This window comes from Apium graveolens, unplaced genomic scaffold (assembly GCF_009905375.1).
Source record: "Apium graveolens cultivar Ventura unplaced genomic scaffold, ASM990537v1 ctg1884, whole genome shotgun sequence".
NCBI lineage: Eukaryota > Viridiplantae > Streptophyta > Magnoliopsida > Apiales > Apiaceae > Apium > Apium graveolens.
The window spans coordinates 1-19514 of record NW_027417424.1 but is presented as its reverse complement, the minus strand read 5'-3'; the positions used below and the strand labels follow the sequence as shown (position 1 = coordinate 19514).

Genomic DNA, 19514 nt, shown 5'->3' with positions numbered 1-19514 from the left:
TTGCACATAACTCTATACTTCAAAATGTGAATCAATGATTAACACTTGATCAATTACACTAATTACTATTTTAAAAAACTAAACACTGGAAAATAAGGAAATACCGCGATATCTGTGCACACAACAAGCCCATAACGTCCATCTTGGGAACTACTCTCACCCAATTCACACAATTGAACAATGTTACAGTTCCTCCATAACAAGCATTGCAATGCGAGGGTATAGCTCTACTGCATACAAATAATGAGAAATGTTTTATATAAATGCAACCACCAAAATCAAAACTATCACAGAACATTTTAGCTTTTAGCATGTCATACTAGTATAACATAAAGAACATTAGTCAACATATACTGCACACATGATCAGTACATAAATCATCCTAATATGCAATAGTCCAGTGATATCCAGCCTGCAATCAAGTGAAAAATGCACTTAAAAAAATAATCATTTTTTGATACTACTTGATAGTGTCCCAACCGGCATAGGACTACACCATCACAATTCACAATTTCAACTATCCTATAAAAACTCTGGAAAAAAAAACACCTTTTAAAAAAAGAGACATATCTAAATAATAACAAACCAGCACAATAAGGACTGATAGCACCTCAAAAGCTTGTATGACAAACATCTTAATGGACTTGCTCTTTTCTATCACAGTTTCACTTCCCACTTCCAGCGGTCCAATTTGTTTTGGATCAATCTTGTAATTTTCAAGAAGTGATGTGACCTATATTTTAGAAAAAATGCAGAACATTGCTAGAGAAATACATATAATTATGTTCCAATATATAATCCAAAATATTTCACTTGGACGCTGAAAAAACTCTGTAAAATGAAGAAAAGATCAAAATATGCTTCGAAAAATCTGCATAAATTTGGAGAATAAAACATTTTAAAAAAATTGATGCAGATATTGCAGCATAAATATGGAGGAATCTGTTAGAGAAATATGCACAAACCTGCTCTATAAAATCCTTCAGAATCCTACATAAAATCAAAAACAAAAAATATGTTTGTACTATATGTGTGAGGGAGATTGAGTTGTAACCCGTTATTTGTTGAAAGTGGACAGGTCATAACCGAAAAAAGGAATATATACCAAGATAATATACTCTACAATTACAAGAAATAACTCAACAGATCAGTTTCAAATTTACAAAATCTAGGACAGAGGTAAGGAAATGACTTTAAAAAATATCAAAATCCCTAATCTAAATAATTTATTCAGTTCATCAACACAACTGAATAAACCAAAAAAATATCTATTCACACTGATTCTTTGTTTAAAGGACAACTTCGGGCATTGTGTCCTTCCGCTTTTTTGCAACGGCTGCACATTCTTCCCTTTGCTGTTTCAGTGGCTATCTCCTGAGCATTCTTTATCCGGCTCCCACATCCCTTGTTCCTACTAATATTTGGATTTAAAACATTGATGTCTGACTGTGGAACAGGACCGATGAACTTATTTGCTCTGTGAGATCCTCCTTCTAAAGGTGTCTTCTCTTTGTCTTTAGTGAGTGCGGTATTTATTTCATGTACTCCACTGAGTACTAAATCTAACTTCTCATCATCTTCACCTGCAGTATTTAAACAATTCTGAAATTCAAACCATGCCCTTGTCCTCTTCAATTTCTTGCGATCCCGAGCTTCACAAATATCATTCACTTCAGATGACCCTAAGAATGAGTGACGCTTTAGTGCATTTTTGGACCAACGTGGTTTAACAAATGCATCTGGAATCTTTTTTACACAGCACTGATGCAAAGCAGCAAATGCATGACGACACAAATATCCCTTTCTGGAATAAAATTTGCCGCTACAGTTCACATGATTGTCACTCATTCTAACTGATACCTGATTGCAAAACTATATAATTAAAACTGAAATATGAAAACTAAATACATAAAAAAAATTAATAAAAAAACACCACTAAAGGTTTACGAACACAGCGGTAGCAGGATCTGTTAATTTTGTTAAAAAGGAACAGAATTGTAAAGAAAACAAAACAGTAATCAACAAATTTTGATCAGTCGTAAAATGTAATAAGGCTTAATCTTGGAACCCAACATGTTAGACGTCAGTATAGGAATGCTATAATTTAATTTCAACAAATAAGCATTTCATAATATGAAATACCTCAAAAATTTTGTCTTGTAGTAGTTCATCTTTACAACTGAAATACCGTGACTGCTCATCCCTTGACATATTAGTCATACTAGTATGATAGCAACCTGTTTTAATCTCTTCCCTAACACGATAGTAAAGCTCTAACGTATATAGTTTAGATGCATCCTTCTCAATAGCCATTGATGTGTCTGTTAGTGGAATTTTTTCGGATCCTTTTTCATCATCTGCCTGCCGAAGACGTTGCTTGTCCATAGCACTCTCAAAGCTCAAATAAAATTCCACTAATGTGTCACCACCGTCATGAAAGTGTTGGAAAAAGAAATTTGAACTTTCAGACCTTGAAGTAGTTCTTAGTAATCCAGCCATGTCAATATCAGAAAAATATGCAGGAATCCATTCGCTGCGTATATTGAATAAATTAGTCAGCCAAACATTGGTCTCTAATTTATATTCCTTAATGACTTCATGCCAACATTCCTCAAACTCTTCTTTCGTAAGATGGTCTGAGTAAACTGCAGACTTCAATTTCTCCACAAATTTCTTGTTTGAAGAAATAGTAGGTCCAACCTTAAAAAATGGACATAAAAAGAAAAAAATTAGAACGTGTTTAAAATATTGAAAACATGAACTCAAAATGGACATTCTACAATACCTTTGTTGGTAACTTGTTCATAAAATACCACATGCAAAGCCGGTGCTTTGCTTTTTTTCACCACTTATCTAAAGCTTTTTTTATGGCGGGACATTGATCAGTTATGACACAAGGGTGTACACGTCCCATTGCCTTTTTGAATGTTAGCAAAAGCCATTTAAAATTTTTATAATTTTCCTTCGCTAACAAGCTAGCTACAAATGTTACATTCTTCCAATGATTGTCAATACCAGTAAATGGTATAAAAACCATATTGTATCTGAGATAAAAATACAAGAAAACATGAGGTACCAAAAATCATGTATTGTTTAAACTAAATTAATTAAATAATTTTGTTCTTACTCTTATATGACATTCTGCAAGCTAAATCTAGTTTTCTCTATGCAGCAAACAGACAAGAAACAAAAGAATATGCAACCTAAGTAATGTAATGTAAACCAAAAGTATTTAAGTGACAATACCTAAACCCTCAACCATATGAACACAACAATATGAGACTAGATACAAACTAGGAACTAAGAAGAAAAATAATGTACTGCAACTTTAAATCTCAGAATAAACATATAATATAAGGCATCATCTATAGTTCAAAGAGTGGTATTTATGTTCTTCTTTTACATTAGGTTGTCCAAGCAAAATATCGTATTACAAACAACCGGTTTAACTTTAATGTGATAAAAATTTGTACACATCTACATAGGGGATAACTCAAAATAATAAATAATACCTATTAGTCCAAAAAGTGGGGTCAAACGAAACTATATCGCCAAATACGTCGAAGTTTGCTTGGCCAATAGCATCTGTCCAAAAAAGCCCTGTCAAGTGACCCTTTCGATCAACCTTGTAGTCATAGTAGAATGTATTGTTAGATGTCTCCTTCTTCATCTTGAATTTCCCCAAAATCATATCAGCATCGTGATCTCCAATATAAAGTTTTACATCCCTCGAAAAAATTTTAAAATCAGAAACAATTGCACCTACTTCTTCGTATGATCCGTACATTTCCTTGGCCAAAGCAGAAGATTTTGTTGCACCAATATTTGCTCTTGAACAATTCATAATAAGATTCTGATTTTCAAGTGATAAATTCCTATTACATCTTAAAAACATTCTGGCGGCTCTTGTTGTTGTTGGGTGATTATGTTCTTCAATAAAATTCATTATCACATACCCTCTAGATCCTGCAGGTCTCAAAATGATCACTGCTCTACAGTTGCATCTCCGGGAGGTTGTTTTCCGTATCTGTTTTCCATCAACACCAATTTCATCCAACATCTTGGATTTGTTTTGATATGGAGAGCCACCCCTGTTACATTGAATATATTTAGCCTTGAACTCTCCTTTGGTATTTTTTTTTTGTAGACTTACGAACATCAAACCCACATATCCTGTCATATTTAAAATAAAAGTCATATGCATCTTCCAACGTTGGGAAACATTGACCCGTCTGTGGTTTATCCTTGTCTTCGCAATTTGGTATATAGTACTTACTTCCATATGCATCAGCACACACTTTATACTCTGATTCATCTTAAATATTTATGTCATCCATCTGGTCATCAGATTCTGAGATTTCATCTTCTGATTCTCCACTAGGCTGCTCAGAGTCCGAGCTCTCAAAATGGGGAGAGCATCCTGAGCCTACAAATGGACCAAATATTTTTAAAGCATGACCAAATTCACTTTTATTACTTACAATCACCGACTAATTTTAAGTTAAGACTGTTGAACTTGATCTACAAATGCAGAATTTAAAATTAAGTTGTAACACAGAATATGTGATTGTTAACTATACGTCTGTAAAAAAAATTCCGCAGAAATCACTACTGTAAAATACCAATGCAGAACATCATTTCACTTAAATCATCCTAAACTAAAATAATAAAATGAACATGAAACCATGAACCATGATAACATCGGAACCGCTAGAAAATAAATATTAAAACCTCTCAAATGAAATAATATTCAAATGGATTTATGATACCTGAAGGCTCCTCGGTCGTTTCCTTACTAATAGACATAATCGTGAATCTTCCAAACCTTAACAAGAGTTTTCAAATAAAAATCTCTATATAGCCCTACTCCACAAAATGAAGGATGTTATTGTATGTAATTAAACCGAGTAGAACAAGAACAATCCAATCTGATAAAAAAATGCAATCCTAAAATCCCGTTGAAGAGAAACATGTGATGCAGTTAGTTTTTGATGACCTTAAAAACTGATATATACACACGTCTACAATTGCTACGTATACTCCTGGAATTTTAAAAAAAATGAAAAGACATGGACCGTTAGATTATATTTAGATGAATGGTCAGGATGAGAGTCTCCAAGTCTCCAAAATAAATGGGTCTCCATAGAACCTTAATCTGTTGAGCTCTATAGAGACCAATATTTTATGGAGACCCTACAGACCTAGTTTTTAACCGTTAGATGAGATCTGATCGTGTGGCTAATATGAAAACACTTTAATGGCAGTTTCGTAATATATGTACTATATGTGGGTAATATACTGCACCCAATATTGATACAACAATATGTATAACAGACGTTTGTATCTTACTCCCACTAATCTCGGTAAACGATGCTCACTAACTCCGACAGTTACAAGTTTAAAAATTATCTAAAGAACTCAATTTGTTTCCTGGCTACAAGAAAGAAGTGGATTGTACTACAAATTAACAAAATTTGGTACTCTAGTTGATGAAAGAAAAGATGAGCGAAGGTAATACATTTCGTATATTCATGTGCATCACTTTTCTACAAATTATGGAATGTTAATGATTGGAATGGTAGTGTTTTTCTAACTTTTCTTTGTGGGCAACGTTGCTTTGTGCATAGCATATGATGAATTTTAGTCTATTATTTTTATTTTATGTACTGTTTGTTTGAAGTTTTAATTTAGTGGTTTTTTTAGATTTCGTCTAGAATTTGTTATGCATGTAAAAGGTGTATTTTTTTAAGAATGATTAATGTTCAGTGTTTAAATACAAAAGTTTTAACACATGTTTATGACTTATCGTAGCTATAAAACTGATTTTAACTAAAAATTATGGGGAACATCATCTTGACAATACATTGCAGGACAAAGGAGAAGTGGAAGGTTAATCGAAAAACCTTGGCTTTTCAATAAGCCTAAGAAATCTCTGGTCTACGTCGACTTGTGTTCAAGTGAAAAAAGGAGTGCACGTGCTCATACATTGACTAAGGGTTTGCGAACCGGTAAAAAATTTGATGATTTAGATGTAAGGACTGAAATTCACAATTGTAAAATAGTAGGAAACTCATAAATGAGTGACGAAGATGACGATTTCGTTACCCCAAGAGAGAATTTTGGAGAGGGCAGTAAATCAGGGGGCACAAGCTGCTCCACTAAGAAAAAAACCCTGACCTCCCAGGAAGAGGTAGTAAAAAATGATAAGGAAATTAAATCGATTGTCAAATTTGGAAGCGGGACAGTCAATGTCTCAAATGTTCAGTTAGGGAGCATAATATATGAAGTAAGATTGCATTACATTATTTTCTGTAATTCCTAATGTAGTATTGGACATTGTCAGACTATGATTGATAATATTTTTATGTTTTTTTTGCTGTCCAGCAGGGTGCAGAGAGGAGTTTGAGTCTAAGAAATCGGATAGAGTGTGTAAACATTAAACAACTTCACATTGAAAATAAGAAAGACAAGGTTGTTTTCTTTAATCTGTAATGTTGTATTCCTAAAATTTGTGTTGGTGTTTTCTTTATTATGTACTGCTGTAATTTTAATCTTTGTGTTGGTGTTGCGAATCTCTAACTATTTTTTAACTATTACAAAGTTCAGAAATAAAATTATTTCAATTCCTAATATTCATGACATTTTGTAATCATTATTTCAACTCACATACTGGAAACACTACTCAAACGAAACAAAAGCTGCAAAAGAAGAACAAAACTAAAGTGGCTAGAAGGGGGAAGAAGGATGGTCCCTCTAGGAGCAAAACAAAGACGCAGTAAGAATATATCGCCGTTTTATCTAAAAGAAATACTCCCCCTCTATTATGTCAGATGTCATACTAAACTTGTCTGAATCACAAATGAAATGGGTAAGAGCAACTGGGCTTGGAGCGCTGCTTCATTTTCGCATGATGTGTTATCCACACAATCTAGGATATAACATTGTCGAAGCATTCAACAGGGAAACTTGTTCTCTTGTGCTAAAAGCAGGGAGTGTCAAAATTACAGAGCATAGTGCATAGTGTAATGGGATTTCCCAATGGGAATGAAGTTATTGAGTTCAGTAAAGACCGTTCTACCGGTTCAGATTGGGGTGAACAATTTCGAGGATGTGCTGGTTCTGAAATAACACCTTCGATGGTTAGGGACAAGATCCCAGAGAATCCCGGAGCTGATAAAAATTTCAAATGGAATTTATGATTATGATGTATAATTTCTTCATCGAGTCAAATCAAAATAATTACCTTACTCGGGATGTGCTCAAATTTTCTATAGATCTTGAAAATTGCGGTAATTACAATTGGTGTAGAATGTTGATTGAGAAACTTAAAGAAACTCATGCGTACTGGGATGTAAATACAAAAAGAAATTTTGTAGGGCCTCTACCTTTCCTTATTGTATGTAATATTCATTACAAGTTTGATATGTAGTTTAGATAACATGATGATTCGTACTAATTTTGTTTTATGGTTCAGTATTTGTATGTTACAAAAGTGCAAAACATAGGGACGACTTTCGTGCATACAAATTACCCAATATATCGCGGGTGGTCTGATATGTTGTTCCGAGCCAGACAGAAATATGATTTGAACAATGAGTGTTTTGGAGAAGGTGAAATTGTGAGATTTCGTGTTGAGATAGTGGTACAAAATCAATTCCTACTTTAATAGATTTACTATTTATAACCTGTGAAAATATAAATAGTTGAAAAGTCTTTAATGCATTTGAATTTATATGTACACAGGATGGTGTCTCGGAGATACAGGAGGAAGAAGAGGTAGAAGTGTACACTATCTAAGAACTTTTTTAATGTAAAAGAGTTTTAATTTTTTTTATTAATTTATAATTTTTACAAATCAATGTTGCAGGTAGGTGTTCATGGTACTGAGCTGATATTGTATGATTTACTTGTTGGCGGAGAGATGCAGAACGGGAATGGAACTAGTGAAATTAATGTTTGCCCTGATTCCATGGACATGACTGTTGATGACAAATTAGATGTGTGCATCACTAAACACAATAGTTCTTAACTACTTATCTTTCTTTACTTAAATTATTATTTATGTGTGTATTAAATATATTTTACAGGATACTGAAGACCTTGAGCATATGGGACATATTGCAGTCTCAAAGAAAATAGATAAAACTAAGGAAGATGATAGTGCTGATATTATCGTAATAGACATAGATGAAAGAAAGGTAAGTATTGCTACCCTAGTCACGTATTGTGAAGACAATCAATATAGCAGGTTCTGTTGTACTAGTTGTACCAGTACATACAAATAATGTTCTTAAGTACTTGTCCCAGAGATAAAGAAAAACTTATTTATTTCCATTTAACTGTTATTGTAGGTAGGAATTACTTTAGTATTGGAACCGAGACATTTTGCCATTTAGAAATAACCGTCTAATGCACTACATCTTGTTACGAAAAAACAAAGAACTGTATTTCTACTGCTATCAATATATTATTACAAAAGCAACATATTTAATGCATGATGGAGCTTCCAAAAGCATATCTAATTTCCAGAAATGTAATGTTGTTATTGACAAAAGCGTATCGTGCAATCGCGATTACGTGTCTGAGGTTGGTATTTGTAGACATCCCATTTTCTTTTATTAATAATATCTAATGTAATGTTGAGGGTTTAGGTGTAGTATTGCATGTGGAAATGGATTTTTATTAACTTATTAATGAGGCATGTGTTGTCAAATAAGAAAGCTGATGAGAACAATGCAGGAATATCAAAAAAGAGAACTTTGATGACCGCACAACAGTATATGGATGTACGGATTTTTTAAATTATTTTGTCTCGTATTTTAATTAAATTTTAATGATCATAGTTCGTGACCTATTTCATAAACGTGAATTCATATTAAATTGCGAGCATGATACATTTGTTAAAAGACGTAACGTGTATGTAAAAGATATGGTACATATTGACAAAAGTGAGAAGCTGGACGTGCATGCATCAAAACTGGAATGTGTGAGTATATTGGAAGACAAGGTATATTAAATATGAACAATGTACTTTGTTTGATATTTTTTTGGTTCTTAATAAGCCTTTTACAATATCTTTTGGATGAGAACATACATATGATAATACCTAAATGTATTGTATAGGTACTATAAATGTAACCACGATAATAAACACGATTATTGGAAATAAAAGGAATAATAAAAAAAATTATGCATTTAGGTTACTGGAATTGGAGATCAATGTGTGACAAACACACAAACATGTTTAGACGACGAAATAGAACATCAGTTCAAGGAAGAAGTAAGCTACATTATTCCCTATGCCTGATTTAGATTTTGAATGATTATTTGTAATTTACCTACCTTCGAGTTTGGTCCTTTTTAAAACAGAATTATGTAAGGCAGTTTGAGGGAAACTTGAAATATTTGAAGGAAATGTGTGACAAGTGCTTGGATAATTTTGAAGTTGTATTTGCACTATATCCCAAAAATGCTAGACTAGCAGTACTCAAGGACAAATACAATGAATTCTTCAAGATGTTTTCTTATTCAAGCCCAATATCGAAGGCTTTATGTGTTTGGAACGCAGAATTTAATGCCACAACAAGATTGGGCTATGCAGATGATGAGCAGTTCATTCCTAAATTTTCTCTGCATCTGTCACAAATGACGCCTAAAAACTTATGTATTGATATTGATGAAAGCTCTTACTCTGATCTAAAAGAAAACTATATTGGCTCTACTTTTTCGAATAAAGGGAAAATGTAATGCAACACGGGTGTGAAAATATTGAAGCACAACTTTATGTTGCTGACCAGCAAAACATATATGATGCAGTTCTGAGACCTCGAAGAGGAATAAAAGCGTCACATGTTTGCAGATCTCCGTATGTTAGCAGAGTTATTGATGTAAACACACATCATATATAAACAGAGGAACGGAATGTTTGGGACTGGCTTTTCAACACCAAGCACAACGTAAAGTAAGTTAATTCCCTAGGGTTAATGTTTCAACTGGTATATTTTGGTTAATGACGGCTCGGATAATAGAGTATTGGTAAGTTCTAAATCATATATGTATATGTTACAGTGAAGATTTGTTTGAATGGAACAACACATTATGTACAACTGGACACTTTCAGTCAATGTTAGAGAACGGTATGATAGAGTCAACAGTTATAGACACTTGGAGTTACTTATTGAATGATAATGAGATACTGAGAGATGAATATTCCCCCTTACGTCTATTCATGACGAGTGAAACCACTGTATGTGATTTTTTTTATTTTTCAGTTGTAAAATTTATTTTTATACGGTGTACTGTCAACAAACATGTCATCTCAAATTGATGCAGTATGGGCCGCTAGCAATGAAAATAGGTGAAGGTGCACATGACATAATGGAGCGAGATGCATTGTTTGATGATAACATGGACCATGTCGTACACATGGTTTCCGAAATGCATAGAAAGCAGTATGAAGTGAAAGATTTTGATATGGTACCTCAATAATATAATAATTGACACCCCGATTTATTGTATACCTCATTGTTTGTACTTATTTTAAAGATTTTTTTCGTCTAGTTTGTTTTTTCAATTTACAGCTCAGGACATCACTACGTCATATCTTATAACATGAGAAAACCAAGGATGGAGATAATAGATAACATAGTCCAGAACGGAGAGGTGGTAGACATTTATGGTGATCTACCTGCACGATTGCTACGTTTCAAATAATATTAGCGTAGCCATATATAGTGAGTATGCCATTAATTTGTCAGATATATTAATATTTTGTTATAATGCAAACAGCATGAATGTTTCTGCCAGTGGTTGTCCATCTACAACATGCCAAAAGAAAGCGAAATTAAAAACTTAGTTCCCAGAGTTGTAAGGTTGGGATGGAAAACAGCAACAAATTTTGTTGATTGCGGTGTTTTCGTAATGTGACATATGGAGACGTACATGGGGACCTTGTATAGATGGAAAATTGGGCTACGTACTGAAAAAGTAAGTTAACTGCATTTCACATAATAGTTAATCTGGAAAGGATAAAATATTACATACAAAATAATTTAATTGTATTGTTCTTTTTTACAGGAAAACCAAAAAGTACTGTTAAATAAGCTAAGGATTATCTACTGTCATAGATTGTTAACCTGGTCAAGAAATTCCAAAAGAGCCCATATAATAGCCAATGCAGCAATGTATGCAAAGAGAAAAAAATTGGTCAGCTGAAGCGCTTAGTTATGATCAAATTTTTATGTTTTACGCAATTTGACATATTGTACTACCTTTGCTCAGTTATATTAGTTTGCTTGATATTGGATTTACGAACTTTGTAGTACGTAAAAATTACTATTTTGTAACTAATGGTTTACATTATTAGTTAATTTAGAGTGCTACAAATATCACGGAATGTGTTTTCCAGTTAAACTGAGCGAACAGCCTATCATTGCCTTCAAATTCTACAAGGTAAGGAGGTTATCTTCAAAGAATACGAAGCAATAATATGATTTCCAAAATGTCGAAGCAATGCTGCTAAAGAGATTTATCTCTTAACTGCGGAGAGAGAGAGACTAGTACTACAAGTAGGATTAGAAGCCACTAACAAAATTTGTGTTGTCTCGTCCAGTGGCTTTTCCATCTATTAGAATACTAAGGGAACACAAAATGTCATCTTCTAGATCTCCACATAAGAACTTTTTCTTATCTAGGCTATGAGTTTAAGCTGGATTGTTCCCCCTTTTAATGTCTTTGGACATTGTACTTGGGCATGTTTGAGTCCTTTGAGGTGTATTATCTGTTTTGTAATTCTTTTCCTTTAATACAATTAATCTTTTAGCTAAAATAAACATTTACCTATGATGAGACCTCTTTAATTGAATGTATAAGGAGATGAGTGGTGCAGTCAGCCTCGATGAGGACCAAGTAGAATAAGATTCATTTAGACGAGAACTTTTGCTCACGTCATTGAAAGTTAAATACTCCTTTGAATATTCCGAAGACATATGGTTAAAGTGTTGATTGAGAAGATCCATCAAATTCACCATCAAATGAGTTTTATGACTTAACACCATGAAATAATATTATACATAAAATGTTTGTAGCCTAGATAAATTGCCAAAGCTGGCTGCACAATATTTGGGTTGCTAACATTTACTGCTCCACATAACTCTATACTTCAAAATGTGAATAAATGATTAACACTTGATCAATTACATTAATTACTATTTTAAAAAAACTAAACACTGGAAAATTAGAAAATACCGCGATATCTGTGCACACAACAAGCCCATAACGTCCATCCTGGGAACTACTCTCACCCAATTTACACAATTGAACAATGTTGCAGTTCCTCCATAACAAGCATTGCAATGCGAGGGTATAGCTCTACTGCATACAAATAATGAGAAATGTTTTATATAAATGCAACCACCAAAATCAAAACTATCACAGAACATTTTAGCTTTTAGCATGTCATACTAGTATAACATAAAGAACATTAGCAACACATACTGCACACATGATCAGTACATAAATCATCCTAATATGCAGCAGTCCAGTGATATCCAGCCTGCAATCAAGTGAAAAATGCACTTAAAAAAATAATCATTTTTTGATACTACTTGATAGTGTCCCAACCGGCATAGGACTACACCATCACAATTCACAATTTCAACTATCCTATGAAAACTCTGGAAAAAAAACACCCTTTAAAAAAAGAGACATATCTAAATAATAACAAACCAGCACAATAAGGACTGATAGCACCTCAAAAGCTTGTATGACAAACATCTTAATGGACTTGCTCTTTTCTATCACGGTTTCACTTCCCACTTCCAGCGGTCCAATTTGTTTTGGATCAATTTTATAATTTTCAAGAAGTGATGCGACCTATATTTTAGAAAAAAATGCAGAACATTGCTGGAGAAATACATATAAATATGTTCCAATATATAATCCAAAATATTTCACTTGGACGCTGAAAAAACTCTGTAAAATGAAGAAAAGATCAAAATATGCTTGAAAAAATCTGCATAAATTTGGAGAATAAAACAGTTTAAAAAAATTGATGCAGATATTGCAGCATAAATATGGAGGAATCTGTTAGAGAAATATTCACAAACCTACTCTATAAAATCCTTTAGAATCCTACATAAAATCAAAAACAAAAAATATGTTTGTACTATATGTGTGAGGGAGATTGAGTTGTAACCCGTTATTTGTTGAAAGTGGACAGGTCATAACCAAAAAATGGAATATATACCAAGATAATATACTCTACAATTACAAGAAATAACTCAACAGATCAGTTTCAAATTTACAAAATCTAGGACAAGGTAAGGAAATGACTTTAAAAAATATCAAAATCACTAATCTAAATAATTTATTCAGTTCATCAACACAAGTGAATAAACCAAAAAAATATCTATTCAAACTGATTCTTTGTTTAAAGGACAACTTCGGGCATTGTGTCCTTCCGCTTTTTTGCAACGGCTGCACGTTCTTCCCTTTGCTGTTTCAGTGGCTATCTCCTGAGCATTCTTTATCCAGCTCCCACATCCCTTCTTCCTACTAATATTTGGATTTAAAACATTGATGTCTGACTGTGGAACATGACCAATGAACTTATTTGCTCTGTGAGATCCTCCTTCTAAAGGTGTCTTCTCTTTGTCTTTAGTGAGTGCGGTATTTATTTCATGTACTCCACTGAGTACTAAATCTAACTTCTCATCATCTTCACCTGCAGTATTTAAACAATTCTGAAATTCAAACCATGCCCTTGTCCTCTTCAAGTTCTTGCGATCCCGAGCTTCACAAATATCATTCACTTGAGATGACCCTAAGAATGAGTGACGCTTTAGTGCATTTTTGGACCAACATGGTTTAACAAATACATCTGGAATCTTTTTTACACAGCACTGATGCAAAGCAGCAAATGCATGACGACACAAATATCCCTTTCTGGAATAAAATTTGCAGCTACAGTTCACATGATTGTCACTCATTCTAACTGATACCTGATTGCAAAACTATATAATTAAAACTAAAATATGAAAACTAAATACATAAAAAAAATTAATAAAAAAATACCACTAGAGGTTTACGAACACAGCGGTAGCAGGATCTGTTAATTTTGTTAAAAAGGAACAGAATTATAAAGAAAACAAAACAGTAATCAACAAATTTTGATCGGTCGTAAAATGTAATAAGGCTTAATCTTGGAACCCAACATGTTAGACGCCAGTATAGGCATGGTATAATTTAATTTCAACAAATAAGCATTTCATAATATGAAATACCTCAAAAAATTTATCTTGTAGTAGTTCATCTTTACAACTGAAATACCGTGACTGATCATCCCTTGACATATTAGTCATACTAGTATGATAGCAACCTGTTTTAATCTCTTCCCTAACACGATAGTAAAGCTCTAACGTATATAGTTTAGATGCATCCTTTTCAATAGCCATTGATGTGTCTGTTAGTGGAATTTTTTCGGATCTCTTTTCATCATCTGCCTGCCGAAGACGTTGCTTGTCCATAGCACTCTCAAAGCTCAAATAAAATTCCACTAATGTGTCACCACTGTCATGAAAGTGTTGGAAAAAGAAATTTGAACTTTCAGACCTTGAAGTAGTTCTTAGTAATCCAGCCATGTCAATATCAGAAAAATATGCAGGAATCCATTCGCTGCGTATATTGAATAAACTAGTCAGCCAAACATTGGTCTCTAATTTATATTCCTTAATGACTTCATGCCAACGTTCCTCAAACTCTTCTTTCGTAAGATGGTCTGAGTAAACTACAGACTTCAATTTCTCCACAAATTTCTTGTTTGAAGAAAGAGTAGGTCCAACCTTAAAAAATGGACATAAAAAGAAAACCATTAGAACGTGTTTAAAATATTGAAAACATGAACTCAAAATGGACATTCTACAATACCTTTGTTGGTAACTTGTTCATAATATGCCACATACAAAGCCGGTGCTTTGCTTTTTTCCACCACTTATCTAAAGCTTTTTTTATGGCGGGACATTGATCAGTTATGACACAATGGGGTACATGTCCCATTGCCTTTTTGAATGTTAGCAAAAGCCATTTAAAATTTTTATAATTTTCCTTCGCTAACAAGCCAGCTGCAAATGTTACATTCTTCCAATGGTTGTCAACACCAGTAAATGGTATAAAAACCATATTGTATCTGAGATAAAAATACAAGAAAACATGAGGTACCAAAAATTATGTATTTTTCAAACTAAATTAATTAAATAATTTTGTTCTTACTCTTATATGACATTCTACAAGCTAAATCTATTTTTCTCTATGTAGCAAACAGACAAGAAACAAAAGAATATGCAACCTAAGTAATGTAATGTAAACCAAAAACATTTAAGTGACAACACCTAAACCCTCAACCATATGAACACAACAATATGAGACTAGATACAAACTAGGAACAAAGAAGAAAAATAATGTACTGCAACTTTAAATCTCAGAATAAACATATAATATCGTATAGTTCAAAGAGTGGTATTTATGTTCTTCTTTTACATTAGGTTGTCCAACTGTTAAAAGAAGCAAAATATCGTATTACAAACAACCGGTTTAACTTTAATGTGATAAAAATTTATACACATCTACATAGGGGATAACTCAAAATAATAAATAATACCTGTTAGTCCGAAAAGTGGGGTCAAACGAAACTATATCGCCAAATACGTCAAAGTTTGCTTGGCCAATAGCATCCGTCCAAAAAAGCCCTGTCAAGTGATCCTTTCGATCAACCTTGTAGTCATAGTAGAATATATTGTTAGATGTGTCCTTCTTCATCTTGAATTTCCCCAAAATCATATCAGCATCGTGATCTCCAATATGAAGTTTTACATCCCTCCAAAATTTTTTAAAATCAGAAACAATTGCACCTACTTCTTCGTATGATCCATACATTTCCTTGGGCAAAGCATAAGATTTTGTTGCACCAATATTTGCTCTTGAACAATTTATAATAAGATTCTGATTTTCATGTGATAAATTCCTATTACATCTTAAAAACATTATGGCGGCTCCTGTTGTTGTTGGGTGATTATGTTCTTCAATAAAATTCATTATCACACACCCTCTAGGTCGTGCAGGTCTCAAAATGATCACTTCTCTACAGTTGCATCTCTGGGAGGTTGTTTTCTGTATCTGTTTTCCATCAACACCATTTTCATCCAACATCTTGGATTTGTTTTGATATGGAGAGCCACCCCTGTTACATTGAATATATTTATCCTTGAACTCTCCTTTGGTATTTTTTTTGTAGACTTACGAACATCAAACCCACATATCCTGCCATATTTAAAATAAAAGTCATATGCATCTTCCAACGTTGGGAAACATTGACCCGTCTGTGGTTTATCCTTGTCTTCGCAATTTGGTATATAGTACTTACTTCCATATGCATCAACACACACTTTATACTCTGATTCATCTTCAATATTTATGTCATCCATCTCGTCATCAGATTCTGAGATTTCATCTTCTGATTCTCCACTAGGCTGCTCAGAGTCCGAGCTCTCAAAATGGGGAGAGCATCCTGAGCCTACAAATGGACCAAATATTTTTAAAGCATGACCAAATTCACTTTTATTACTTACAATCACCGACTAATTTTAAGTTAATATTGTTGAACTTGATCTACAAATGCATAATTTAAAATTAAGTTGTAACACAGAATATGTGATTGTTAACTATACGTCTGTAAAAAAAATCCGCAGAAATCACTACTGCAAAATACCAATGTAGAACATCATTTCACTTAAATCATTCTAAACTAAAATAACAAAATGAACAAGAAACCATGAACCATTATAACATCGGAACCGCTCGAAAATAAACATTAAAACCTCTCAAATGAAAGAATATTCAAATAGATTTATGATACCTGAAGGCAGGATCGTTTCCTTACTAATAGACATAATCGTGAATCTTCCAAACCTTAACAAGAGTTGTCAAATGAAAATCTCTATATAGCCCTACTCCACAAAATGAAGGATGCTATTGTATGTAATTAAACCGAGTAGAACAAGAACAAACCAATCTGATGCAATCCTAAAATCCCGTTAAAGAGAAACTGTTAGGAATATATGTGCATTAGGTTGATGATATGTTTAACAAAACACTTAAGTAGAAATTCAGTGTCTGTAGCCTCAACGGATAAGACCACTTTGGCTATCCGTTGATGGTGTAGCTTTACTTAGAAATAAGTCTAGTGTTGTAGCATATTTCAGTCTCTGTATTTAAGATGTAAATCTTAGAAGTTGAGAGAAACTATGAGTCATGTTGACTACTAGAAGATATGCAGATAGGAAGGCCAATTGTAAATATTTCATGCCTTGTAATTTTGTATAAATGAAGTGGTATCAACGGATGACTTAAAGACCTTCAACGGATGAGAAGCTAAGCTTCAACGGATGTCTCTAAAGCTTCAGCGGATAACATCCTTCAACGGATGAGTGCATCAACGGATGAAAGCTTCAACGGATGTTCTGTTGATTAACCGTTGATAAGTGGTAGTTGTACCTACAAACAGAGGCACGTGGGTGAACAGAGATAACTGAAATGTGGCAGCCTAATTTCAGGAACATCAGAAAAAGCAGCCGTTCTACTCTAGCATAAAGAGACATTAAGTCAACAAAGTACTGGAGTGAACTGGAGAAGAAACAAGTGGAGATCTTACTTTATTATTTTATATATCCTTGTCTTCACTTGTAAACTTGGTAATATAAAAACCAAGTAGTAGCTAGTAATTAGATGTGAATTTTTCCAGAGCTGTTTAGAAAAATCTTGAGAGAAAAATTATCTAGTTTGTACTAGGATGCAGCTGTGATCAAACTCTTAGATCACAGAATTTCTGAAATACCATCTCTGGTGGAACAACAAATCCACCAGAAAAGTTTTTAAAGGTTTATTGTGTTCTTTACATTTGTGTTTGAATATATATCTGTCTGTATCAGCTTAAAGCAATTCACACACTTGTTCATCTTGAACACACAGTCTTTATAAACTGCTCAAAACTTGAAAAAGTTTTGAGATTTACATTCAACCCCCCTTCTGTAAATCTCATTGTTAGTTCTCTAGAAATAACAATTGGTATCAGAGCAGGCTCTTGACAAACAAAGAGTTTAAAGATCTTGGAATCTAACAAAGATGAGTAAGAAGGATATTGGAGTAAAAATCCCAGTTCTTGACAGAGACAGTTATCACCACTGGAAGGTGAAAATGCACCTTCATCTACTCTCCCAAGATGAAGGTTATGTAAACTGTATTGAGAATGGGCCTCACATTCCCCACAAAGTAGCCACAGTTGCTACGGCCACAATTGCTGTTGGTCAATCCATTCCAAAACCTAGAGCAGAATGGACAATGGAAGACACAGAAGAAGTCCACAAGGATAAGAAGGCTATGAACATTTTGTTTAATGGTCTTGACAAGGATATGTTTGATAATGTGATAAATTGCTCAACTGCCAAAGAGGTTTGGGACACAGTTCAGCTGCTGTGTGAAGGTACAGAACAAGTAAAAGAGAACAAGATGCAGCTTCTCATTCAACAGTATGAGTATTTTCATTTTGAAGAAAATGAATCTTTAAATGACACATTTAACAGATTCCAAAAGCTGTTGAATGGATTGAAGCTGTATGGTAGAGTGTACCAGGTGAAGGATTCAAATCTTAAATTCTTAAGATCCTTGCCAAAGGAATGGAAACTCATGACTGTCTCCTTAAGAAACTCTCAGGATTATAAGGACTTCATTCTTGAAAGATTATATGGAATCTTGAAGACTTATGAACTAGAGTTGGAACAGGATGAGGTATTGGAGAAGGGGAGAAAGAAAGGAAGTTCAGTTGCATTGGTAGCTGAAAATGAGAGGGAATGCAGACAAGAAACTGTGAGATCTACATCAAACTCCAAAGATGGTACAAGATATCAGGAATAAAGCAAAGGAAAAGAGCAAGTTGCTGAGAATGAAGACAACTCCAGTCAAGATGACTCTGATAGTGTTGATGAGCATCTTGCATTTCTGTCCAGGAGATTTGCAAAGATGAAGTTTAAGAAAAACACTAGAGCCACTAAACCTCATAAGAACATGGTGGACAAATCAAAGTTCAAGTGTTTCAATTGTGGTATAAGTGGACACTTTGCAAGTGAGTGCAGAAAGCCAACTTCTGAAAAGAAGAAATTTGACCAAGTAGATTACAAGAAGAAATATTTGATCTGCTCAAGCAAAAGGAAAGGGCTTTCATTACTCAAGAAAAAGATTGGGCAGCTGATGGAGAGGAAGAGAATGAAGATGTGGAGTATGTCAACTTAGCTCTCATGGCTGATTCTGAGGAAAATGAAGTTAGTTCATCAAGCAATCAGGTAACAACTCAGGTAATCACTACTGATGTAACACAACTTACTAAAGAAGAGTGCAATGATGCTTTTAATGACATGTCTACTGAATTGTATCATTTGCGTGTGTCTCTTAAATCTCTTGCTAAAGAA

General features: G+C 33.7%; 2 protein-coding genes across 2 annotated transcripts; both read right to left on the bottom strand.

Moving 5' to 3' along the window:
• Window positions 1-382: 382 nt before the first annotated feature.
• On the bottom strand, window positions 383-4060 carry LOC141700181 (protein FAR1-RELATED SEQUENCE 5-like). Its single transcript, XM_074504002.1, has 7 exons — window positions 3513-4060; window positions 2906-3044; window positions 2143-2700; window positions 1277-1860; window positions 966-990; window positions 587-733; window positions 383-412 (listed from the first exon to the last, which is right to left on the bottom strand). Exons 1-7 carry the CDS (start codon window positions 4058-4060, stop codon window positions 383-385), a joined length of 2031 nt encoding a protein of 676 aa, XP_074360103.1.
• An 8463-nt stretch (window positions 4061-12523) lies between these two features.
• LOC141700180 (protein FAR1-RELATED SEQUENCE 5-like) lies at window positions 12524-16038 on the bottom strand. The gene is made up of 6 exons (XM_074504001.1): window positions 15656-16038; window positions 14926-15184; window positions 14283-14840; window positions 13419-14000; window positions 12727-12873; window positions 12524-12553 (listed from the first exon to the last, which is right to left on the bottom strand). The coding sequence occupies exons 1-6, from the start codon at window positions 16036-16038 to the stop codon at window positions 12524-12526; spliced, it is 1959 nt and encodes a 652-aa protein (XP_074360102.1).
• Window positions 16039-19514: the final 3476 nt, after the last annotated feature.